Source organism: Equus przewalskii, chromosome 2 (assembly GCF_037783145.1).
Source record: "Equus przewalskii isolate Varuska chromosome 2, EquPr2, whole genome shotgun sequence".
NCBI classification, from domain to species: domain Eukaryota; kingdom Metazoa; phylum Chordata; class Mammalia; order Perissodactyla; family Equidae; genus Equus; species Equus przewalskii.
Window position 1 is genome coordinate 44,220,335 of NC_091832.1, and position 25,912 is coordinate 44,246,246.

The window sequence follows — 25,912 nt, forward strand, 5'->3', positions numbered from 1 at the left end:
GACCAGATGGGGCATTTCTCCAGGTGGGGCGTTCACCCTGGTGGAGTGGTCGGCTGCTGGGCTCCAGCTGCCGTTTAGTCTACACCTGAAGAAAATGTCTTGGTGTTGATGGGAAGGGCGCTTCCACCTTGGCCTGGGTCAGCTCAGTGTTGCCTCCTTTGGTGCCGTGAGAGCAGGGGGTGCTGCCACTAGTACTCGGCCAGCATGGGTGCTCCCCATCACTCTGCTCGTGAGGAGAGCAGGTGGGAGCTCAGGGCCAGGCTGTGGAGCCAGATGGTTCCCATGAGTCCACCTGTATGAGTTTCCTGGGGCTGCTGTGACAAAGTCCCACAGGCTGTGGGGCTTAAAACAATAGATGTTTATTCTCAGTCTGGAGGCCCGAAGTCCCAGTTCACAGTGTCAGCAGGGCCCTGCTCCCTCCAGAGGTTCTAGGGGATGATCCTTCCTGCCTCTTCCAGCTCCTGGTGGCTGCTGGCGTTCCTCGGCTTGTGGCTCCATTGCTACAACCCCTTTCTCTGCCATCACCTGGTTGTGTGTGTGTGATTCTGAATCTTTCTCCTTTTATGGACACTAGTCATTGGATTTAGGGTCCATCCCACTCCAGTATGACCACATCTTAACTAATTACACCTGCACAGACCCTGGTTCCAAAAGAGGTCACATGCACAGGTTCCAGGTGGACAGGAATTTCAATGGGACACTGTTCAACCCAGAACACTGCCTTTCGGTCCAGCCCCATCCCACCAGCTTTCCTCTCTCCCTTCATCCCTCTCTTCCTCCCTCTTTGTCTCTCTCTCTCTCTATCTCTCTGTCTCTGTCTCTGTCTCTGTCTGCGAGATGGAGACTGCATCCTTTTCAAGCAGCACCAGCTGGGGGATTTTAAGACCTAAGAAGCTGTTGGATGCACAGTGACTGTTCTCTTTAGAAATTACAAGTGTACCTACCTCCACTTTCATCTTTTCCTCTAAGCACTTGATATTAAATTAGTCATATCACGTGTAAATACTCTAACACAATTATTTAACTGATTTAATTTTCAGATGCTACAAAATTTAGAAATCTCTAGCAGGCCGTATCTCTGGCTTCAGTGCCATATGATGCATCTTAAGGGACCGATACTGAAGGAGGCGTCCTGGGCTAAACACATTAGCGTTTGCTTCCTCTGGCTCCTCAGGGCCCATGGCTGAGCGCTGGTGGGTCTTTAGCCAGCACGGGAGGGGTGGGCAGCAGCCGGTAGCTGGTTTCCCTCCCTCTCCCCGCGACAGGGCAGCGCTCAGCATCGCCCCTCCCACCACAGCCCCATCCCTGCTCTCCCTCCCACATCCTGGAGGAGCCCCGGTAGTTTTCCCATCTCCTTTGTTTAGTTGGGTTTGACAAGACATAAATATCAACTTTGCCCTTGAGAGGGGTGTGTTGAATCTATTCCACTGGGCAGAAGCAGCAAGAGCTCCAGATGGGAGAAGCCACACAGCTCCCAGCTGGAGCCGGCACTAATATTTATTTGCACTTTCTTCTCCCCACACATGCTAGGCCCACATAAGAGCCTTCAGATGATTTGAAATATAGGTCGCTGTTTTCATTGGCACGACCCTGCCAGAGTCCTGATCCTGGAAAGCTGCGTCTTTCTCCGTCCGGCTGCAGTGGGCTTTTACGCTCATCTGTTGGCAGCTTGGCCACAAGGCTTCCTTCTGCATATCCTGCCAGCATCCTCCTGCCAGCCCTTTGCAGATAGCTGTCATTTAAGAACACTACATCTCTTTTTCTACATATATGTGTGTATATCTGTATATCTTGCACATACCTCACATGCATATTTTACATGTTCCTCACATATACCTCACATACACACATGTAGCTATCACACACATACATATAGATGCCTTAGAGAACACACCGCTCTCTCTCCACACACACAATTCATGCACCCACCCTCCACGTCCACACACCTGTCCCCCCCAACTTCTCACATGCATGTATGCACGTGTGTATCTCCCTGGAGGAAGCCCAGCTGCCCGCTCTGTGCACTGTCATTTGGTGTAGGACTTTGCCACTTTGTTCCACCTTTTCCCCAGGGAACAGGGACCTCAGTGGCCCTATGATGGGAAAAAGTGACTGCTGCCGTGGCTGGAGGGCAGCTGTAGCCCTGGAGAGGCTGGGGTGGCCATTGGAGAATGGACACTGGTTCTTTTCAATGTCTAAACGTGTGCTTGAGTTAAGTGGCTCACACAGACTGTTGTCTTGGATGTCTGGGCTCAGCTGTCTTCTGCTTCGAATCAGCTGGGTTTGATGAGCCCATAGGGGTGAGAATCGGGTGCCAGCCCATCATTAGAATGTTCTAGTGATTTTGCTTCCAGATTTAAAGCCAGCAGGGAAGCGTTTGTGAGGAGGCTGTGTTTTCTCTGTCCTTGTGGCTGTGTCAGGAACAGGGCCTCCATCAGTCCCCATGTGACTGCAGAGGTCTGTCAAGTGTGCTGGACACAATGAGGATTTATGAGACCAGGGAGGTTAGCTCTTTTGTAAAAAAATCTCTTTAAGAGGTATTTCTTGAAGACACTTAAGTTCAGCCATCAATTTTACTAGATAGGCACGGCACAAACTCTCCTCTTACAGTTGTTGCTGTGGATAGTGGAATGTTAAGAAATAGTTTATTTATGAGGAAAAGGTTAAATTGTCCACTGCAACTTAAACACTCCAAGGTTTGTTTCTTTTGAACAAACCACTCAGCTCCTTTTGCAGCTGCCTTTAGAGATGGGTTCTGAAGCCTAAGATAATGGTAATCAAACCACGGAATGGTGTTTAGACCCTGTACAATTGTGGAGCAGAGCCATGAGCAGGAAAATAAGACATTTAAAACTGGCTTTTGAAAGGAGGTCTGAAATTGCCGCCTGAAGTGCATTTGTTCATGTCACAGAGGCTTCATTGCGGCCAGCGAGGAGCTCAGCAGCTTCTCCATGGGCTCAGCTAGAAACGCTGGGTGAGTGAGTGAAAGGGCAGAAGTCAGAGCTGCTCCAAAGGAGAGTGGTCTCTGGGACAGGGAAGAAGAGGGCACCTGGGGGAAGCAGGCAGTCAGGGCCTGGGGCTTCTCTGAGGGGTCCCTGGAGGGAGTGCCCTACACTGGGCCGGAGGATGGTGGACGTAGGAGGGCCCGACACCCTCCATTGTGCCCAAAGGACTGAGGAGCCCCAGTTTTTGTGCCAAGTTTTATGTTTGCATTTATTTTTAACTTCTTGGATCAAAACTCCTGTGATCCACTAGGAGAGCTTCAGGGGGGCTGTCTTAGCTTTGGGGCACATTCCCTGCAATTGTTTAGCCTGTTTGGCTGGGGGTCATCAGAGCAGGGCTGCCCCATGTTGGGGGCACGTGGGAACCTGCTCTCTCCCCGCCCTGTGGGAGAGTGGGCGTGGCCTGTCCCCGGAGCCCTGACCACAGTTCTACATCCAGGAAAGAGTCCTAGGAAGGAATGGGGCAGGTGTAAATGATAGGTGACTGCCATGGTCGGTATGATGTTTTAAAAGTCGAAAACCGGGAGCAAGCTAAATGCCCACATATGAGGGACCTATCACATAAATTATGTTAGGTCGACAGAGTGAGAGGAGGAAATACTGCTACTTTTAAACTTCACATACAGCGCGGTAGAACTTTTTGTATACACATGGGTATAAAAACAATTCTAGAAAGGATAGAAACCAAACATTTGACCTAAGTTATCTTGGGAGGTGGGGAGTCTACATGAGAATTTTGCCTTTGCTGTATTTTTATTTATATTAAATATATATTATCAGAAAAAAGAATAGATAGTTCCAGTTACAAAAAGGCAGGCCACACCAGGGGCCAGAAGCCCTGAGCCTGAGAGGCTGAGCCACACCTGGCCAGGGAGGGCAAGGGGAGGATGGCCCTGCCACCGTCACAGCCTGACCCCGTGTCCCTGTTTCCCCACAGTATTCCCGGCAGGAGCAAGAGGAGGAAGGCCGAAAGCGGTATGAGGCCCAGAAACTGGAGCGCATGGAGACCAAGTGGAGGAATGGCGACATCGTCCAGCCCGTGCTGAACCCAGGTACAAGCTGGGGTGCAGACTGGGAGGCTGACACCCGTCAGCAGAGCAGAAGGCATCCGGTTCATGGATGTCCTTGTCTTGGGGCTGCTGAGTCCTGGGACCAGGCTGTCTGCATTCCGAGGGGGGCTGTCCCCTTCATGCCCTGCAGCATATTCACCTCTTCACAGTGGCACAGCCAACAAGGAGGATGACTGGTCAGCTCAGTGAGTCCCTGGAGGCCTTGGGGCATCTGTTCCCATAGAGTGTTGAACGGGGGCCTTGCGTGTGTGGAGGGCCTCTGCCCAGGCAGAGAGATGCTTGCCTGCTCATGGACAGTTTGCTTTTGTTGTATCTGTCCCCCAAGTTTGCCCAGGAATGTGTTTTTGATGGGATTTCCAGCTCATAAAAAAAAAAAAAACAGAGAAAGCACAGCTTTCCCACATTGTTCTTCACTGGGCTGCTCGGCCTGACGTCGCGTTGGTAAACAGACTCTGACCACCCTGGCTGCGAGGTGAGAAAGCTCTGCAGGGTGCACAGACTCCCTTTTAGGGCTGCTTCCTTCCAGTCTTTCATCCTTTTGCCTTCAAGTCCAGGGTGGGCCAGCTTTAACAAAAGGTCCATGCTAACATGTAGGTAAGGGATGCTTTCCCTCCAGAGAGGACTTTTCCTCCAGAGTCCTTAACAGAGGACTCCCCTGCTGTACAGACACAATTCAGGACAGGCCCTAGGAGTATCTGTTCCCTTGGGGACACAGGAGCCCTTGGGATGGTGCGTTTTCCTGGTAATGTGCCTCCCCCGCTGCACCCATGATGACCGTGTTTCATCAGGTGGAGAGGACTCTCGAGAACCTGCTGTGTGCTTCTCTGCCTCCTTGTGACGGCCTGGGCTCCTGTGGCATCCATTCCGTGCCCGCTCCACAGGGAGACACCTCAGGGCCCTGGATGCGGGTAGTGTTTGAGTTCCGGGTTTGGTCTTTGGCAGCTGTCTGCAGACCTGCCCTGGGTAATGCCGTTCCTTGCAGCGATGCTGTTCAGCACGCCCTGGCCTCTGCCCCTGCCAACCCTGCCTGGCTCCTGCTAAGGAGGAACGTGATGAGCTCCATAACACAGACTGGAGGAAATCCAGCCTGTGGGCTGTGGGAGGCACTGGTAAAAACCCAGCAGGTGTGCGGCTCAGGACAGCACTCCCTCGGTCTCAAGTTCTGCTGTTTGGCCCGTGTGCACCTGATTTCTCAGGCGGCCTCTATTTGGTTAACATAGGAGTCTGCCCATCTTCTGGTCTCCTCACGCTCCTCTCTCCCTTATCCTTCCCATATTGCACTTCAACGTGCCCGAAATGAAGAGTGGTGGACTGTGCATAGAGTGGTGTCTTTACTGTTCTTTTCACATTTGCTATTCAACAAACACCAAAAAAAAAAAATTACCCGTCAGTATTAATAGAAAGAATGTTGCTGCTTTTATGAAACCCCAATGAAGTGGTATCTTTTGAGCTAGTTTTTTTTTTTTTTGAGGAAGATTAGCCCTGAGCTAACTACTGCCAGTCCTCCTCTATTTTGCTGAGGAAGCCTGGCCCTGAGCTAACATCGTGCCCATCTTCCTCTACTTTATACGTGGGACGCCTACCACAGCATGGCGTGCCAAGCAGTGCCATGTCCGCACCTGGGATCCGAACCGGCAAACCCCGGGCCGCTGAGAAGCGGAATGTGCGAACTTAACCGCTGCGCCACCGGGCCGGCCCCTGAAGTGGTATCTTTTAAAAACAAAATGTAGAGCCAGCTCTGATGGCTTCGTGGTTAGGGTTCAGCATGTTCCACTTCAGTGGCCTGAGTTTGGTTCCTGGGTGTGGCAGCGGCTCACACAGAAGAACTAGAAGGAGTTACAGCTAGAGTATACAGCTGTGTAGTGGGGCTTTGGGGAGGAAAAAAATAGGGATGAGGATTGGCAACAGATGTTAGCTCAGGGCGAATCTTCCCCAGCAAAAAATAAAATTAAATAAAATGTAAATAGATGGTTAATTTATACTAGTACTCCACAAGATAGGCCTGGGGTCTCTTGTGATATCTCAAGGTTCTCCAGGCTCTAGGGCATGTGCTGTGGGCAGACAGCCACCCCAGGCCCAGGCTCTGCTTTCGGGAGAGGGCAGGCAAGCAGGCAGGTCAGGCAAAGGCACCAGGGACTGCAAAGTGACGCAAGGGAGCAGAGATGTCTTAGGAGAGATACAAACTTGGTGCTAAGGATCTTCCTGGGAGAGAGAAACTGGAGTGGGCCGAATGGCGACCGCCCTGGAAGACATGTCTGTGTCCCCATCCCTGGACCCTGTGACTGTGACCTTATTTGCAGAAAGGGCTTTTGCAGATATAGTCAAGTAAGGATCTCAAGATGAGGTCATCCTGGATTACTCAAGTGGGCCCCAAGTCCAATGGGTCCTTATAAGAGGCAGAAAGGGAGCGACAGTGTCAGCCCACTGGCGGTAAAGAGGGGAGCTAGGAGGCGGCGCTGGGTGGTATGTGGGCCTGCTTGGACCCCCGTCCCCGTGGGCGAGTTCTGGTGAGAGCTTGGGGTGGAGGCTGAGGCCGAGGGCTGAGTCTTGGGCTCTGAGAACCATGAGGTTAATCCTGCTTTAGCTCCTTTGACTGAGCGTCTGGGAAATTAACGTTACTCACAGTTTTCAATCAGTTTAAATTCCTTCACTCATGAGATTATTTTCCATTTGTTGTCCTCTGTTTGATTGTAGATCTGATATGTAATATTTTTCAGACCCTATTATTCGTCAGTGATTTTAATCCAAAGTGGCATTCTGAATCTCAAGATTTCTTGATAAATTTTTACAAGCTTTTATTTTTTTCCTTTTTTATGTTCCAATAAAAATGCACCTTTTTCTGATGATTGGATTAGGGACTGGCTTTTAACCGTGTCTTAAGGAAGTCACATATTTTGGTGACTTCCATTCTTTGGTCTTTTTGTGTGTGTGAGGAAGACTGGCTCTGAGCTAACGTCTGTGCCAATCTTTCTCTGTCTTTTTTATGTGGGCCACTGCCACAGCATGGCTTGAGGGGCCGTGTGTAGGTCCACACCCACCATCCGAACCCACGAACCCCAGGCCACCGAGAGGGAGCGTGTGAACTTAACGGCTGCACCCCCGGGCCAGCCCTCTTCGGTCTTTTTGAACTGAACAACATTCAGTTTCCTGGTGGAACTGGCATCTCCCTGGCAGGGCAGGGCTGGTCCTCCCCAGGTGGGGCTCCCAGTGCCCAGAGCAGAGATGGGCTCACCTGGGACCAGCTGCTATCTCCTGTATGGTGGTGGCTCGGCGTCAGCTGGATTTGGTGAGTGTGGTTGTATCAACGGGGGCAGCAGCTCAGAGGGAAGGACAGAGCGTGCGCTCGGCACTGGGGGTCTTTCTCACACTCATGCGCCTTCCCATGGGAGGACTCCCTCCCTGCCCCAGTGAGGTGGGCTTGGCCCTAGACTTGCTACCCTCCTGGCCCCTCGTGCCCACCGTCCCCCACATGCACGTCCCCGTCTGCAGCTCTCCGTCACTTGTGAAACCAGAACCAGATTTCCGTCCTCAGGACTGTCGCCTAGCAACCCCCGTGAGGGGCTGACTCATCCTTCAGGTGTCTTTTCAGAGAATCTGGGAGTTCTTTAAATCCTAGTTTATCTTATTGTTTTCTCCATCTGACAAGAGAAAATATAGTTACCTTGAACTCCTCAATCCACAGCCATCACTTGTCCAGCTTTAACCGCATAGGGACTATTTAGCCATATTACTGACCGTCCGTTTTGGGGGCTGTTGGGTTGATGACAAAATCAGCCCTGCCTCAGATGAGTTCAGGTGACTGTCCTATCCCTGTACCAGCGACTGAACCAAACGCAGGAGAGAATGAGACACAGCCCATTCCTGCCGGGCCCGTGGGTTACGGTTCACGGAGGGAAGGAGGACTTGAGGTGCGTGGGCGTCTGCTCTTTTCCCATCAGAATTTTGCTGCTTTCACTTATTAGAAGCTCATCAACGCAAGTCCTCAGAACATTAAATTATTCGACGTGGCTTCATATTTTTACACTTTACTACAGAAAAGTGAGGGCCTCTCTTTGACTAGGTTGTTACAGTTATTTCAAATGGCTTGTCATTTGAATAAATAGTTATTTGAATGACAAAGATTTTCGTATGCAATTCTCCATTGTTTGAAATTTTAAAAAATTCTTTGTCATTGTCCACATGCAGATCTCTCAGCTGGTCAAAGCAGTTCCTGAGATTGGGCCCAATTTGAGGCTTTTCATTTCCATTCATGCTATAAAACAGTTGCTTTCATCTCTTTTGTGAGAGGAACACAAACAGACCAAAGCAGCTGAGCAGCTCCCACGGTTCCCGGGCGTTTTGCTCTTGGCCCGCGTGCTTTGCAGAGACGGGCCCAAGGGAGACAGTCCTTTGAGACTGAGGGTGTTGTGGGCTGGCCAGTGCTGGCTGGGGGCGTCTCTCTGATGGTGTGGTGGCCGAGGGACTTCGTTGGCGTCCTTCGTGGCTCCTCGGGCCGTGCCTCTCCTCCGGTTCCCCAGGCGGGGTCTGGGCGTCTGAAGCCCCTGACGCCGCTGTGGCCGTGGCCTTGGGTGCACCCTGACTGGCAGGGACTGTCACCTGCACCTCCCAGAGCAGAACAAGGATTTCTGGTTTGTCTTTTCCACTTCCAAGTGACGTTAGGAACTGGGGAGGGCAGAGTCTTGGACTCCTTCTTGGCCTCCCTTCTCATCCCTTGCAGGGTATGCTCTGTTGCCCTGAGGGCCAGGGTGGTCTCGGATAGTCCAGGCTGTTCTGGGCACCTCTAGGTCTTGGTGGGCCTGCACTGAGTGGCAGCTGGGAGCAGGAGCGTCTCCTTCTTTGGGTCAAGGCCACAGGCCATCTGCACTGACAGCAGTCCCAATGGACAGCAGGGGACACCTGGAGCTCCTCTCCTGGGAGCCTTTACCCACATGCCCCTCACTCACAGTCGTCGGTGTTGTCTGTTGGTTGGCTTTCGATAGTCTCCTTGTGCACCAGCTCCTGGAGGGGCTCACACTTGAGGACCACTTGGCCTACATCCAGAAGGGTGGGCTGGATGGCAGAGTCCCCCGAATGTGGCCTCTCGGGAGAGAATTCTCTGCTCTGCTGCTGCCCACCAGCTCCTGACTCCATGACAGGCTACTTCTTCCTACCCCCACCCCCCATGCACAAGGATTCACCCCGGCAGAGCCCGAGGCAGGAACAAGGGATCTCACGTGGCAGCCGGCGCCTGCCTCCGACAAGAAAGATGGCAGAGGGAGCAGGCCAGTCACCAGAACCCTCGGAGACGGGAACTGACAGTAGATAAAAATAAGACTCCCACTCCAGAGTCGGAGCCACTTCATCCCTCAGAAGCCACCGAGGACCCTTCCAGCTGGGAGCCTCTTGAGGTGCTTGAGCAGTGGTTGCCTCAGAGGCCTCTCACAGTGGACAGTACTTCACACACGAGCTCAGAACTTGAGTCTAAATCGCTCTAAGCTGTGAGGCTCGAGAACAAGTAGACATGTCTGAGCGTGGAAGTAAATACTCAGTGCCCCGGCTCGCCTGAACTCCTGTTTTCCTGCTTCTTGACCCTTCAGGCCACCACTCAGTTGCAATCTCATGCGGGGAGCATCAGACAGAGTCTTGGAGGCGGCCGCTGATGCTTAGGGGACCCCAGGTCCTGGCCTCTGGGTCAAGGGGTCAAAACCACCCTCTTGCCACCAGCTCTTGGCTGCCGAGCGACAGCACTTCCTGTGCAGACTCCTCTAAGGCAAAATACAGACAGGACCTTTCTCCATCTGTGGCGTGTCCCAGTCATGCGGTGGCCAGTGGGCTGGCTTGCAGCCCGTCTTGCTGGGGTGGGAATGGGCCACCCTTTCTGATTACCAGCTGTGCCAGCAGGAAACAAATGAGCACGACCCCTGCCTGGAAGGCTTTGGGAAGGTAGAAGCGTGCACAGTGGCAGGGTCTGCTCAGAAGACCCTACGTCAGTGGTACGCCCCCGACAGAAGAGTCAGGGTCAAGGTATAATGTCTGCCTTTTGGAGACAGGGCTTTATTTCATCTTTTTCTTTTAAAGTGCAGCCTCTTGTAGATATTTCAGCTGTAGCCTTGTGTGAACGAGGGACACCCGAGGGATCGTGCTCTGGGAAGGTGAATGCAGGGCATGAGAGGGCTGGCCTGGTGGGAGGGAAAAGCCGGCAGGCCTTTTGGTGCTGTGTCTTCCTGAGCCCGGACAGGGACTGAGGGCTGGCTGGAGCCCCGAGATGGAGTCCCTGAAGGCTGAATCTGCAGTTTCTCTCTCGGGTTCTGAGTCTCCACCTGCCACTAAACACCTTTTGTGTATAGTGAAGTGTCAATTTAAACTTTTGAGAGGTTGCCTAATAAATTACCGAAATATTGTCAGCGCTTATTCATAAAATCAGGGCTGAAAGTCAGGTAGGAGACTATCCTGGAAGCTTGTAGCCACAAGGTGTTTAGTGGCTGCCCGTGGGTTGGGGCAGGGCCTTTTGTGGGACGCTGACATCCCCAGGGAGTAACAATAGTCTCACTCACTATCAGAGTGGCTAATTAATCCTTAAAAGCCTTCCCCTTCCCCGACTGGAGCCTGTTTTGAGACCCTCGTTTTCCTTAGAGAAGTGTCTAAGTTGACTGCAGTTGGACGCTGGCAGTGGCCGTGCAGACGTGGAGGCAGCGTCAGCACCGGCAGACCGTTCAGCCCTGGGAATCGATCTGTCCCGTGGCCTAATCTCTCTCCTTTGCAATTCCAGAGCCGAACACGGTCAGCTACAGCCAGTCCAGCTTGATCCACCTGGTGGGGCCTTCGGACTGCACGCTGCATGGCTTTGTGCATGGAGGTAAGAAACCAGTGGTTCTGCTCTTCCCTGTGTGTTTGCTGGCTCCTTGTTAATCCCCGGGAAGCCATGCTGCCGTCTGACCCAGTTTAGGCTCTTGTGTTTAATGAAGAAGAAATTTAAACTTTTAAGACGTTGCATAATTAATTACCGAAATACTGTCGGCGCCTGTTTTTAAAATTGGAAATGAAAGTCAGATGGATGACTATCCTAATGGAGGGTCACATGCAACCCTGGGAGCTTGTATCGACGAGGTATTTAGTTGCTGCCTGTGGGCCAGGACACAGCCTTTCAGGGGATGCCGACATCCCAGGAAGTAACAACAGTGTGACCCCCCCCCCCCAACAAAGAGTGGCTGCTTAAAAATGGTTTGCCTCTGATATTTGCATTTATTTCTTCCTTTGGTCAGATTCCACCTCAAACTGTGGGTCTTGAAGTTCCTAGCTCAGGAAACATGGCTGAAACACAGGAGGACTTAGCTCCAGGTTCATAGAGGGACACTTTTTACTTTAATAGTGTGTAATTATTTTTTTGTGACTTAGGGAAAATGTAAGTAGCACATCAGATCCATAGTTTAATAAATATTGTCATCCGAGATAAGATTAAAGTAAACTTTAAAAGACGGGTTGATTTAAAGAAAAATATGAGAGAAAGTCAAGTGGTATAGATAATAACAGGAGTTGTGATAGTAGTACATGGGTAATGGAAGTTTAGGCACCACTGCTCTGGCTGTACCAAGCTATTCGTCATTGCCCAGGCATAACGGGCACTTGCACGATGCCATTCATTTGTGCTTTCATTTCCAATTGCTTGGAATGCCAAGCTCTCCTTTCTTCACTCAGAAAACTCCTATTCATCCTTCAAAACCTTGTCCAGATGGTACCAACCATGGAGAGTTACACTGATATTTGATATTTCTACCAGGGGTTGCTGTTGGAAGTTAAATAATGTGGCATTTCCGTCATCGAAAGTCCGCTGTTAAGTCCAGTCTTCTTTTGTCACGTGCTGACAGGCGCCAGTGAAGTGCAAGGAGTGGGGGTTGTCGGAAATCCCCTGGAAATCTACAGCGTGTCATGTTCACTGGGCAGCCTGAGCTGCTTCATTTGATACAGACACGTTTTTTAATGTGTGTTTAAGAGGTATTTACCATGGCTTTACAATATTTAATGCCTATTTTCGTAGGGGTTTTATGCCCGCGATTTAAGAAAACATGCCTAATAATTTTGCCAAAACTAATCATCTCTTAGAGTGCCTGGTAACTCACTGGGATTGAATGAACAGAATAAATCTCCTGCAGGAAACGACTGAGAACCGTGATTTTATTGTATTTCCCTATGGAGAGAATACTGTCAACGAGAGTGGTATCTAAAATCACGGGATCAACGTCTTCTCAAACTATAATGCAGTAGATGCCCATCGAAGGGGGACATGGTGAACTGAGAGGGATGCTAATTTGGCTTTTATTCAGTAATTCTATACTGTATGTGTCTTTGAAACACTACCCCCAGCCCATTTCCTGTGATGTTTCACACAGGGTGTAGTTTTGATCTGAGGACTTAGCTCCTACCCTACCACTTAAAAAACACCCACACAACACAAATTTTGGCAGTGCTGAACTGGTGAAAGATGTATTGAGAAGGGTTTGAAATCACAGGTGGAATCCAGGACTCCAGGCGGACGCTAGGTCATTTCTCCTGTCGTGGGTGCATGGGCAGAACCTCTGATCATTCATGAGGGAATGGGAAAGAGGCAGGGAGTAAACACGAGGCGGCAGAGGACGCTCTGTGATGGGCCGGGAAGGAGGACTGGCCGCATCCTGTGGTTCTGAATCTGAGGGCCTCTGTGCCGAAGCGCTAGCCTGGCTTTTGGCTTCTGCCTTCCCTGGGTCCAGTGTGACTCAATACATGGTGTTCCCTTCCACCTCGTGAAAGTGCTGCGATTTCCGCCCAGAAAAGGCCTTTTCCTCTCTGTTTTCCCCACGCCCCTCCTCCATGGTTGGTTGTGCAACCTGAAGGGGCACTCAGCAGGTATCTGTGGGGGTGTTTAGGTTCATGCAACAATCAAGACCTGTTTATAACTCCCCCGGACACCCATCCTTGATAAAAATACTCAGCAAGAGCAGGAATTGGTGGTGCTTCCTGACATGGTAAAACACACGCGCCTGAAGTGAGCATCTTGCTGAAAGCAGGAGCTCAGAGGACCTTCTCTGAGGTCGGGAGTAAGGCAAAGGCGCTCACTCGCTCACTGCCAGGTAACGTTGTTTTGGAGATTTTAGCGACTGCAGTTGAGTAAGAGGAAAAAGTTAGGCACAGGAATTGGCAGAAAAGAGGTAAGACTGTCTGTCTCTGCAGATGGCACAGTAACATACCTGGACAACCCGGGAGATCCAGTGATAAAAATAACTCAAATAATTAAAGTTAGGTAGAGGCATATAAAATGAATAATAATAAAAAACTCGCCTGAAATAGAGAAACTACGTTTCATTGTTTTTGTTCATAGGTATGTTCATTTTCTAAAGTGTTTTTTGTGTGTTGACGGATTTTAACTATATCATGAAACATCACTTTTTAGTAATTTGGTCAAAAAGTGGTATTTGGTTTCATGTCTCTTTGACCCATCTTATTAAAGGTCTTGCTGTCTTTCTGTTGGTTCCTGACATGTTCTTTGCTCTGATTTCTTTCCTCTGGGACTCTCCTTGCCTGGTCCCCTGTCGCTGTTTCCAGGCGGGTTTTTCAGCCTCAGAGGGGGAGTCACTGCTCTCGACCAGCCAGACAGTGGAAGGAAACATGCTCCCCAAATCCAGTGCCGCTGTGGCCAGATTTTGGGTGGGGAGGCTCCCTGGGGGTTAGCTCGGGGCCCCGCTCAGGGTGGACCCCAGAGGGGTCTTCAGTGTACGTTCTTCGCGTCTGAACTTTCAGTGGCCTTGGATTTTTGTTTTGGCACTTTATAATTTTTAAATTAATGATTTTAAACCAAATGGTTTAAACCAAATGGTCCAAAAGGGCTTCTGACAAAACGCAGCTAGCCCGTGCCCTCTCTTGGCTCCACATTCCACTTCCCTTGACTTCGGCTGCTGCTTGTGGTACATGACTCTGTTCCCACATGTCTCTCGGCTCGTCAGTTTCCTACTTACGCCTCTGTAAGTATGGCTCAGTGCTGAGCCAAGTAGAGTACTAGGATCGGATCTCTTGTGCAGCTTTGTGACTACAGCAGCTTATTACTGCCTAGTTTTCCACTCCCTTTGAACATCCACCTAAGTCACTCCCACCCTCAGCATCTCTGTAAAATGCTGCTGGATACCGTTGGCTTGCCAGATAATTGCTCAGTGTTTCCCTGGAGATATTCACCCTCCATCCTCCTCAAACTGGACTGCTCATTCCCTGCTCTAAACTGCTCTCCTGGGACCTCCTTTGCCTCTCACTAGGTTGGGTGCCCTGATGCACAGATCTTCGATTTTCCTCTTTGCCAGTTTTAGTGGAACACATCCTCCAGTGGCTTCCTGTGAAAGGTAATACATTCCCCAGGTGTGATAAAGGCTCAGTTGCATCAGCAGTGGCTTCAACAAGAAAGATGATGATTGTTTCTGATGTAAGAATGAAGTTGTTAAGAGGTCCAGGGCTGAGCTAGCAACTCTGTGATGTTGGGGACCCAGGCTCCCTCTGCCCCGTTCTGCCATCCTTGGGAGCTGCCCTCTTTGTGTGGTGCATGATGGCACATCACTGCACCAGTGTTCAGCCCAAAAGGCTGTGGAGAGCACACCTAGGATCTGTATCCACCACTTTGCTCTGATCCCATTGGCCAAATGCAGTGACCTGGCCGCATCTGCTGGTGGGGTCTGGCTAGGCAGACATGTCTGGAGTTACTGGGTAAGAAAGGGAGACCTCACCCGGAGGGATATTCGCTGTCATGGGGTACAAGGGTGGTTTTCCTGAAGTTTGCGCGTGTGGAGACGTTTCCTGGCTGGGTACGGCATTCTCCCCACAGGGCTGAGAGGCACTGCTGTGTCATCATCCAGCTTCTGAGGTTTCTGTTCAGAAATCCAGGAACTGTAGATTCTCTCCCTCCCTTCTCTGGCCACACCTCTGCCTGTCCCTCTAACCTGATCTTCACTCCCCATTCCAGCCTCTAGCCCCGGGGCTCATTCCTCACCTTCCAGCTTTCTGAATAACAAATTGTGTGGTTTGCAGTTTCTGGCCGTTGCTTGCTTGTGTCACCTCCCCCCCCCCCCCCCCGCCCCCCACTCTACCATGCTGCTGCTTAATGCTGCTGTTAGCAGGCCCACCTTCCAGAGCCACTGCTCTATGTTGCTGGGCCCACCGTAGTGTTTCTTAGCAGGCCCACCCTCCAGAGCCACTGCTCTATGTTGCTGGGCCCACCCTAGTGTTTCTGAGCACCCTACATGTTCATAGGTCTGGGAGGGGCCCGAGAACCTGCATTTCTACCGAGTGTCCGTGGGACACTGGTGCTACCGGTCTGGGGACCACAGCACTGCTCCTGAGAATAGTCCCTGCTGCGTACGTTCCAGATCTGATTTCTGCAGCTCTGCGTGCGCCCCTGCCAGGCCCAGTCTTAGCAGATGGTCTTACTTTTTACGTTATTAAGACATTCGAGTCGCAGCCACGGCCAGCTTCCTGAGACCTCCTCTCTGTGTCAGGGCTCTGCTGCTGCTGTCCCTCCTTGCCTCGTCTCTGTGTCAGGCTCTGCTGCTGCTGTCCCTCCTTGCCTCCTCTCTGTGTCAGGCTCTGCTGCTGCTGTCCCTCCTTGCCTCGTCTCTGTGTCAGGCTCTGCTGCTGCTGTCCCTCCTTGCCTCCTCTCTGTGTCAGGCTCTGCTGCTGCTGTCCCTCCTTGCCTCGTCTCTGTGTCAGGCTCTGCTGCTGCTGTCCCTCCTTGCCTCCTCTCTGTGTCAGGCTCTGCTGCTGTCCCTCCTTGCCTCGTCTCTGTGTCAGGCTCTGCTGCTGCTGTCCCTCCTTGCCTCGTCTCTGTGTCAGGCTCTGCTGCTGCTGTCCCTTCTTGCCTCCTCTCTGTGTCAGGCTCTGCTGCTGCTGTCCCTCCTTGCCTCCTCTCTGTGTCAGGCTCTGCTGCTGTCCCTCCTTGCCTCCTCTCTGTGTCAGACTCTGCTGCTGTCCCTCCTTGCCTCCTCTCTGTGTCAGGCTCTGTCTGCTGCTGTCCCTCCTTGCCTCCTCTCTGTGTCAGGCTCTGCTGCTGCTGTCCCTCCTTGCCTCCTCTCTGTGTCAGGCTCTGCTGCTGCTGTCCCTCCTTGCCTCCTCTCTGTGTCAGGCTCTGCTGCTGTCCCTCCTTGCCTCCTCTCTGTGTCAGGCTCTGCTGCTGTCCCTCCTTGCCTCCTCTTGTAGAGTTGGTCCTTCATTTGGGCTTTCGACCCTTTCTCGCTCACCTCCAGGTTCCCCCTTTGGCCAGTCCGTCCTTCATATCTTGTTAGTAGTTCTCTCCTCTGACACAAGTTAAATTCATGGTGTGGGTCTCTCTACTTTCCCAAGAGGTTGTCAGCCTGTGGTACGCTTGCTGCGTGCTAGGATCACTGGGGCAGTAAAGAATACAGATGCCCCATCCCCCCAGACCAATAGACCCAGACGCCGTGGGGAGGCCCAGGTGATTCTAATGGACAGGCTGGGTTAGATGGTTGCTGTAAATGTTTGACCCTGGAAAAGAGGACACAGCTGGGGAACAGTGACCCTTACTGGAATCTAGTGTCCACAGAGTGTATTTCTCTCCTTCCAAAAATATTTCCCTACTCTGAAGTCTTTGTTGTTTTCCCCTTAACTAAGAGACGTCCTTAAGTAAGCAGCCCCAGCCCTTTCTGGTGCTGTCCATTTAAAAAGCTGGACGAGGAAGAACCTTGTTCCTACAATTAATTACTGTTGTCCACTTCTAATTACCTCCTGAAAGACCCCAGGCACTGGGAAAGGAAGGGAGCTTAGAAGCTTCTAGTTGAGGAATGAAAGTCGGGGCGGCAGCAGCTCTGTTCTGGGTGGTCAGCCCCTGGTGACTACTTTGGTCGGAAGTCCTGGGCCTCACTGGCCCCCCAGCGCCTCACACACCTTAGGTTGGTCTCTTCTTCTCAGCCCAGAGGTGGATCTGGTTGGGCCCTTGTCCCGGGGCCCATGTGGGCTCTTCTGGTTGCTTCTCCAGGGCCTGAACAGATCTTTAGAGCAGGACAGGAATGGAAGTGGGCGTTCTCTGTTTCAGACAAGAACCACATGTTAATGATTACTTTGGTTCTGAGTAAAAACTACCACTGCTCAGAGGGGCAATCAAGGCAGGGACATGTAGCAGTGAATTGGGGCTACAACAGTCTCCTAAACATTTCTGTCCCTCAGCGGTCATCTGGTGCCTGTTGAAAATACAGACTCCTGGACCCTTCTCATGGAAGGTTTCATGGAGCAGGGCCTGTATCCTTAATACTGAGGGCCCCGGGGAGGCGGGGGGGGAGTTCTGATGGTTCAGGGCCCTCAGAAATGCATGGCTAGAGTGCTTTTGTCTCAACAAATCCAGCAACTGAGTCCTCACACCCCATTCCCTTGACTCCTCAAGAGTATTGGCTACACTGACCTCAGGTTTCCTGCCCTCACACTCTCTGAATCCACGTCCTCCCACACTGTGGTGGCATTAGAGTGGCTTGGTGGAGACATATGCTGGGCCCCTCCCCAGGAAGCCTGTGATAAGGCAGGCGGGTGGAGGCATCTGCATGTGTCATGCTCCCCAGCTAGTCCTCCCACACCCAGGGCGAGGACTTCCACTGGGTCTCCTAAATCTCGGATTATCTCCTCTCGCCTGTGTCCTGAGTGTAGGTGTCCCCCCGAGTCTGTTCTGGGCTGCCTTCCCCTCCCCCACTGCATCTTTTCTCCCCATGACTCACCCGGCCCGTGGCCTCCGTGGGCTCCTCCGTTTGGCACTGACAGATTGTTGACATCCCCACTCAGTGTCTCCCCCACAGCCCCAGGGCATCCTCAGTGGGGGGATGGCCCATCGCCCTGATGTTTCTCTTGATTCCCCACCTGCCCGTTCTTCTCAGAACTTCTGAAGCTGTTCTGTGCACTGCGGCCGCCCTGCTTAACCTCCCAGGGCTTACAGCTTCCTTCTCTAAATGAGGTGACACGGGAGCAGCCGGCACGTGGGGAGTGCTTCATAAAGGTTAGTTATTGTTACTGCTCTGATTTTATTGACTTTATTAGTTTATTCATTACTGACACACAGAGAGAGAATGTTCTACTCCACGGAGGCACATGCTTTTTGCTCATATCTAATGGGGCATTTATAAAAGCTGATCGTTACATGACCACAAAGAGTGTTGTAATTATAAATTCCCCAACATGGGACCCATGAAGCCTAAGCACCCATAACAAGAACAAAAGCGCCTAGAAGTTAAGAAACATTCCTCTAAATAACTCCTGGTCAAAGAAAAAGTAAAGTCTGGCCTTCTAAATGATTCAGAAAATAATGAAAACGGCAATGTTTCTTATCAAAGTTAGGGTTATGGCTAAAAGATGTTCTCAGAGGAAAAGTGAGTAACTTGGATCTTGTGTTACTTAAAAAGAAAAGTTAAAAATACCTAAGTGTTGGAACTGGAGAAAGATTAACAAAATCCATGCACAGAAAGCAGGAAGGAGCGGGCCTGACTGTGCCTCCCTGTCTGTGGACCCAGGCCCCCTGCTCTCCTGTGGCTCCGGGCTGTCCCCACCCTTGCCCACCTCAAAATCCTCACGAGCAGAGAACCTGTGATTTTGAGCTGTCAGAGCCCTTTCCACTCATCTTGTCCCTCTGCCAGTTGCCCGGTCCTGCGGCGCCCACACCTCTGGGCTCTCCCCTCCTGGATCTGTCCCAGACTGCCAGGTCAGGCTTGGCAAACACGGCTCTGCGGCTCTGCAGCCCGGTGGCCGCAGTGCCCCCAGGATGCCGCCTAGCCTTGCGGCACTCAGCCCTCCACTCATCTGTGAGTTTCTTCCCCTAAAAAGGCCCCTTGCTTTTCTGTCTCCCTGTCTTTGTTCCTCCTGTTCTTCCCACCTCCGCCCATTTCTACTTGCCCAGCCCCAGTCCCACTCCTCCCCATTGCTCCCGGAGCCCCTTCCTCCCCTCCGTGTGCACGATTGCACGTTGCTGTTCCCGTCTTCTGGGCTCTACCCTTTCTGCCCCTTAGGATAGTTGTGGTGTTCTCAGGCATGCATTTCCTGCAGACCACCCCCCGTCTTATCCTCACTTGCCTCTCTCCCACAGTGCTTTGCAGAGTACCTTGTGCATAGAAGGAACTTGATGAATGTCCGCTAATGAATGAAAGAAATCATTTGGAGAGATGGTTTGAGTTGATGCTGGCTCATGACTGTGTCCTAAGCTGTTGGCAGCTTTTTTTTTCTGTTAGGATCATGGTCCATAAATCAAACCGGACATGTGGCTCTCATGTCCTTCGATTGGGCTGCCAGGTTGGGCCCAGGTTGGCAGACAGGACACCTTTCCCACTTGTAGGACCAGCTCTGCCCTGTGCTTCCCAGCACCCTGCAGTGGCCACACTCCTGCAGGGGACCCATGCCTATCTGCCTGAGCCCACCCTGGCTGTTGATTTGGTGTGAGGTGGTCACTGACCCCTTAACTGGAATGCTTCTGCCTCTACTGCCAAAGCCAGGGGCCTGGTCAGGTTCAACCACACCTGCACCCCGCCCGGGTCACATCAGGGCAGTGAGTAAATGCGACACGGTGAGCATGACGTTGACCAGCTCTGGGGTGAGCGCCAGGGTGCACTTGTTTTCTGTGCCGTCGTGAGTCTACAAATAAGTTTTTCAGGAAGGTCTGCCCCCAGCTCTGCTAGTCTCAGAGGGTCTGGGGGCAGCGTCGGCCGTGCTGGGCCCTGAGTTCCAGGTGGCCTACCTGACCCAGCAGGGCTCCCCAGCTCTGCCATTAACATGCTTTGGGAAAACAATAACGGGATAGTGACTGTCATGAAACCTTCATCAGTTAGCTCACTGGGGCTCCACCTGTCACACTGCCCTTGGTCCCCTCAGGCCAGCAGGGGCCTATCCAGGCAGACGTGGTCCTCAAGGGGCAGCAGCTGGAGGCCAGTCCTCTCTTCCCTCGCTGGGAGGTCTCCCCAGACCCAGCTTTGCCCCCACGCCTCCACACCCCCTTTCAGCTCAGTGCCTTCGAGAGTGTCTGCTCTCCCTCCCTCCTGTCCCTTCATCGTCCTTGCTGAAAACTGCTCCAAACGCTTCTCTCCTCTCAAGGTCAGAGTGGGCAGGTCTTTGTTGGCGCTCACAGTTCGTCCGGCCCCTGCTCTCAGCCTCCTTCCCAAGGCCTAGGGGTTGCCCACTGCTGCCCCTTCCATCCCCATGCTGTTCCTGCTCTCCTCTTCTGCCTGCTTCAGGGCCTTGGGGCCTGTCCTCACCCCTGCACTCCACGCCTCTGTGACTCACCCGGTCTCACAGCGCCCTAGGCTGACGGCTCCCATGTTTATTGCTCCAGTGGAAACTTTCCCCCGGACTCCAGCTGCCTTCTCAGGACCTCCCTGGAATGGCCGACAGGCCTCTCCAGTTTGGTCTCAGATACACAGCTCCTCGGCTGTCCTGACCCCGTTCCTCCCAGCCTTCCTCCTGTAGTGACAGCCAGACCGTCCTTCTGGTTGTTGAGCGAGAATTCCTGTGGTCCTCCGTGACTCAGCTCTCTCTTGTAGACCCTCCATCTCATCTGTCGGCCAGTCCTTTGGGCTCCACCAGCAAAACATACCAGACACCTCCGCCATCACCTCCAGCTCCACCCATTACTGTTGAAATGGCCTCTTACATGGTCTCCCAACTTCCCTGATGGTCTCTTCTCAACATAGCAGCCTCACTGGTCCTTTTAGAATGAAGTCGGATCAAGTTGTGCCTGCTCAGGATGCTGCAGTGGCTCCTGTCTCACTCCACACAGAAGCCCAGTCTTTGTGCCCTTTCTTCCCCTTCACGGCCCTCCAGGATCTTGTTTCCCCGTGTGCCTCCCAGCTCCACCATAACCATCCTCTCCCCTTGCTCCTGCTCTCGCTGCTCCCAGGACACACAGAGTACGCCTGCGGGCTTTGCGCCTGCTCTTCTCTTCCTGGGCTGCTATTCCTTCCCTCTGCCTGGGTTGGGGTCCCCCAGACAACTGCACAGCTGCCTCTCGTTTTGTTCAGGTCTCCGGAGAAAAGGTGGTCTTTCCTGACCGCCCCGTATAAAATAGACCCCCTCCCCTGACCGTGCTTCCCTCTTGTTCTGAGGCACTTACCACTGCCAGACAGATGCTGCCCCGGCTGGCTGGCTGCTCCCGCCAGGATGGAGGCTCCCACCTGGGGCCTTTGGTCTGATGTACTTGCTTCATCCCCAGCGCTGAGAACAGCCTGGTGCAGAGCAGACGGGCAATGTGCTGAATAAATGAGCTGGAAAGAGTGAAGACAGTCCCTGCGTGGAACTGCAGTGGGGGCAACAGTGATGTCAGCCCCTACCCAGAGGAGTGTGCAAGGCTGTGTGTGCACCTTGTCAGGGGACCACGTGATGATGGCTCTCGAACTCGTTGAACACTTAGCGAGCACATTCCCTGTGCCCATCTCTGTGCGAGGCCCAGAGATGCAGCAGAGTGTGGCACAGACACTGCTCCACCTGAGATGTTGGGAGACAAACCTTCTCTGACAACAGATCCTCCACACACATGTCCAGCAGCCAAGGGGACACACACAGCTGCCTGAGGGTCCCAAGGCCGGGGAACCTGAAGGAAGAGGCAGGAGAAACAGCAGGCCCGTGGGCGGAGGAAGGCAGGGACACACGGACGAGAGAAGTTGGGTGGCCCATGCAGAGGGAGTCTGGGGGGGTGAGGTGCGGGGGAAGCCTCCCATCCTGGTTCTCTCGTTCACTTGGTTTTCATGGGGCGGTTGTGAAAAAGCAGTTTTTTGCCCGTTAAGAGGAATTGGTTTCACTGAAGAGTACAGTGTAAACATAGGCGCCCCTTTCCAGTTTCATGAGCCCCACCGTGTGGAAGACAGTGTGTTGAGCCCTTGGTCAAGGGAGAAGGAAGAAAAGGGATGAGTAAGGCATGTTTCCTGCTTTTGAGGAACTTCTGGTCTAACGGGGTCAAGAGGGGAGCAAGTGAATGCAAGTTTGGGCGCCAGTTTCTTCGTTACGAAGCTGAGAGTTCGTTAGGTGATAGCCACGTTCCTTCCAGTTCTCACTCTCTAAGAATCTTTGTTTTTGAAGATGTCATTCTGCAGCTAAGGCTCCAAAGTGAAGCTTCATGTCTATCCAGACGGCTCCAGGGGGACAGGGTGAGAGGTGGGGGTCTCCTTACAACCCTGGAAACCCCCAGTGCTGTGAACTGGCCGAAACTGCAGTTCTCCTTAGCCAGCTGTCCCAGGGCCCTGCTGACAGCTATCCCAGGACTGGTGTCCTCCTGACACACGGGACCTCTCAGCAGTCTCCTCCAGCTAGGACATGTGTGGTTTTGAGTCCCTGCCGGCCAGCAGTCCTCCCTGTCTTTCCAGAAATGCAAAGCATTTTGCTGGAGAAATCAGTCAGCCATGCTGCATGAGAATGTCCTCCACAAATGTACGGGCATCTTTCGTTTCTGGTGCCATATTAACCAGCTTTTGCTTCCTCTTTAGCTGCATTCCATAGGAGCACACATGGGCAGTGTCCTCTAATGGCATCTTTCCTATCAACATCATGAACATATAATTTTTATACATTAGCCTTCACTCCTGACTTCAGTCTAGACTCCTGTGAGGAAACAGACACCCCCTGGAATGGGTCTTGGCCTTTGAAGACACGACCTTGCCTTGTGTGGACTCCAGGCTGAGGCCACAGCCTCCCCCTGGCCTGCCCCTCTGAGTGCAGAGCCACGAGGGGGCTCACGTGGAACTGCTGCACCTTCTCCCTGGGCTCCATGGCACTTGGGACAGGAATCCGCCTGCCCTGCTTTCCCTCTGCCTTGTTCAAAACAGGGAGAGCCTTGATTGTCAAACAGCAGTGAACAGCTTTAATTGTGACCTTCTCAAGTTTCCTGACACAGAAAGTGAGGAATAAAATGTGGCCGGACAGCCCTTTCCCTGGCTGCCTGGCTCTGCGATGCTCCGGGCACGTGGGAGCCGCAGTTCAGCTGAGCTGGAGGGCTCTGCCAGAGTTCCCACTTTTGGCATTTTGACGTTAGAAACTCAACATCTTTGCTACACTCTGCATTAATTGCCAAAAATAACTCTTATTAATTACCTTAATTCATATTCCTCTGCTCGTGGTCCTGGCTTGCAGAGGTGCCTGCAGATACGTTTGGAACCAGGGAGGAAGAAGCCAGACTGTCTCGGGAGGCTGTCCCTCACCTGCTCTTAGAATAACCCCTTGTAATTTCCAAAGGGTGGGCTAGTTAAAATAAGATGAACTTACTATTGTTTCTTAATATAGGAGGCTGGCGCCCACACTCCGTCAGTTGGGATTAAATATAGAAATGGGGGCATCTCAAATTGCCGCCCACAGCGCAGTCAGCAGCCCCAGGCTCTGAGCTGCTCACTGCTGTTCTGGGTCTGTAGGCAGGCGTGGCCCAGTCAGCCAGCCCGGCCTGGGAAAATAACATGGAGCTGCTATTTTTAAGCCAGTCAACATGTTGTCGATACTTTAAAAAAAAAAACAAACCTATAAGCAGTTAAATGTTAAATTCAAAAATATCTTTGGGACCCGATGTTTATCTATATATTAGTGGCCAAGCAAGTCTTATTTTTTGTCCTTCCCATAATTCCTCAAATGAGTGCAGGGTCCAAGGACAGCAAATCCTACAATTTTGTTGTCATCTTTCAATGTTGAGTCTTGGGTAATAAGGACAGCACACGACAAACTGGAATTTGCCAAAGTTGTCTTCCCGTTGCCGGCAGCACCTGCTCTCCCTGACTTGGAAGAAGTTGATGCGGTTTTTCAGTAGGCACTTGGAAAGAGGCATTTTTGAGAAAACTCTGATACTTGACATTTTTAATTAAAGTGTAAAAAAGTGCAGAGGAGATGGTGGCTTCCAGTGTCACGAGGGCTGGTGGCTTCCTCTGGCAGACCCCCAGGGCCTCACCGTGTACTTATGAGGAAGGGCAGTTACCAACCAGGCACGCAGGTTTCTGGTTTTGTTTTATTTTTTAACAAAATTTGCTTTTCTCAGTCAACACATGGATCATAATACATTCTGTTTACAGTCATAGACTGTATTTTTGGTGACAGTCTTTACAAACATGCCATGATGGGGTGAGAGTATATGGATTTTTAATTGTCTTCTGCTTGGATCATTTTCTCTTAGCAACAGATAACAAGAATGTCACAGAACCACATCCACGCAGCGATTTGTCCAAGGTTGTTCCTCACCAGGTAGTCACTCTGATCATCAACGTTTTATTATAATCTGGGTTTTTATGACATCGATTCCCTCCCCTCTAAGTAGCCACCCAAGTCCACTTTGTGCACAGGACCCCAGAGGACCACGGTTGTCCCTCCCTTTTCTCCAGGTCCCCTGCAGCAGCACTAAAACGTGCCTTTGTGAAAACAGACCTGGGGTTTCCAGGAGCCGCAGGCAGAGGTTTCCAGTGAGGGCCGTCTTCTCCAGAGGAGGTTCTGCGTCCAGCTCCGACCCCACGGCTTCCCTCAGACACAGTGGGGCTGGGAGCCCTGGCCTTTACAAGGCTGAACACTTGAGTTTTTGACAGAAAGTTTTTCCACGTAGTGAGCCCTAAAATCTACCTTGCTGTCACTTCCCATTGACCCTAGCATGGCCTCCCATGGAGGTACAGGTTGACAGCAGTGGGCAGAGTGGTCCAGGGGAGAGCCTTCCGGAGCTTGGCCTGCCCACTCCCCCAGGCCCTCTCTTGTGGAGCAGAGCCGGTTCCTTTCAGACCTCCACGTCCCACACGGTGCTGGGATTCCTCCCTGTGCTGGTCACTTGCTGCCCATATTAGTCACTGTTTGGTACCAGGGATAAACCCCCTATTGGGGTATAATCTAGTCGTAGACACACATGGTGGGATCGTGCCTTCCCCCCTGACCTGGGCACTAGCAGTCTGTGAGCTCATCCATGAGTCTCTGCCTTTTCTGTTGTTTGTATCAGGTTTGCAGCTCATCACAATCCTCTCCCCGGGTCTCTCAGCTCAGATTTGTGTGCTGGCTCTTGGGATCAGGAGAGAGCTGTCTCTTTAAGCATTGTTAGCCAACAGACCTAGCAAGGTGGTTTAAATATTGATTTATTATCCAACATGCCACCTGGCTCACCTAACTTTGGGTTTCTGTGGATTGGATAAGCATTTCTTTCCTGGCTGCACGTGGGCTGATTGTGAACCAGATTGTTTCTCAAATACAGGCCCTACAGCTAGCTGCTGGAGCTGCTTCCTTGAGCTGATTGTGATCTGTTAGCCGATGTTCCTTCCTCCCTTGATTCATTTGTTTATTCAGCAACCCTTTCTGAGCACTATATGCCAGGTTCTGAATTGGGCAGGGACACAGGGACAAAAGTCACCTCCCGACCCGTGCTGGCTCCCATGTCACATGATACAGATGGTCTGGGGGTGCTGCACAGGGCTGCTGGGGGCATCTGGCATCAGGAACTCGCCCAGCTGCTCGTGTCCTCCCCCATCCTGGCCGGCACATGCTTTGGATCCTGCAGTATTTTTAGTAACGGTGAGGTCCCTTGTGGGATCTCTTCCAGCATTTTGGATAAATGGAGCAGAACCCTAGTTGCAAGGAGCTGATTATGACTTCTTTCAGTTATTCTTCCATTCCTTTCTTTTCAGGACATACAAACAAGAGTTAACTGTAGGCACTTTCTGCCTTTGAAACGTGAATTCCAGTACAAACTTGCATTTCTCATGTCCTTACCCTTCTCCTCAACCCCCCGGGTTGGTGACACCACCTGGTATCCGCCATGCTAGGAGGTCTGCGTCTGTGACCTTCCAGCCCTACACACTGATTTGACTGCCACCCCCACCTCTTGCCATGATCTCGAGCTCATTTCCATAATCTTATCTGAGTTAGGGATTCCACCTCGAG

At 51.9% G+C, this 25,912-nt stretch overlaps 1 protein-coding gene across 4 annotated transcripts in view; it reads left to right on the forward strand.

Moving 5' to 3' along the window:
* ACOT7 (acyl-CoA thioesterase 7) overlaps nucleotides 1-25,912 on the forward strand; it is a 115,619-nt gene that overhangs the window by 52,529 nt on the left and 37,178 nt on the right. For all 4 annotated transcript variants that reach the window (XM_070603991.1, XM_070604006.1, XM_070604011.1 and 1 more), the window contains 2 exons: nucleotides 3,940-4,054; nucleotides 10,821-10,907. In XM_070603991.1, coding sequence (XP_070460092.1) covers nucleotides 3,940-4,054; nucleotides 10,821-10,907 — 202 coding nt within the window. The remainder of the gene's footprint in view (nucleotides 1-3,939; nucleotides 4,055-10,820; nucleotides 10,908-25,912) is intronic.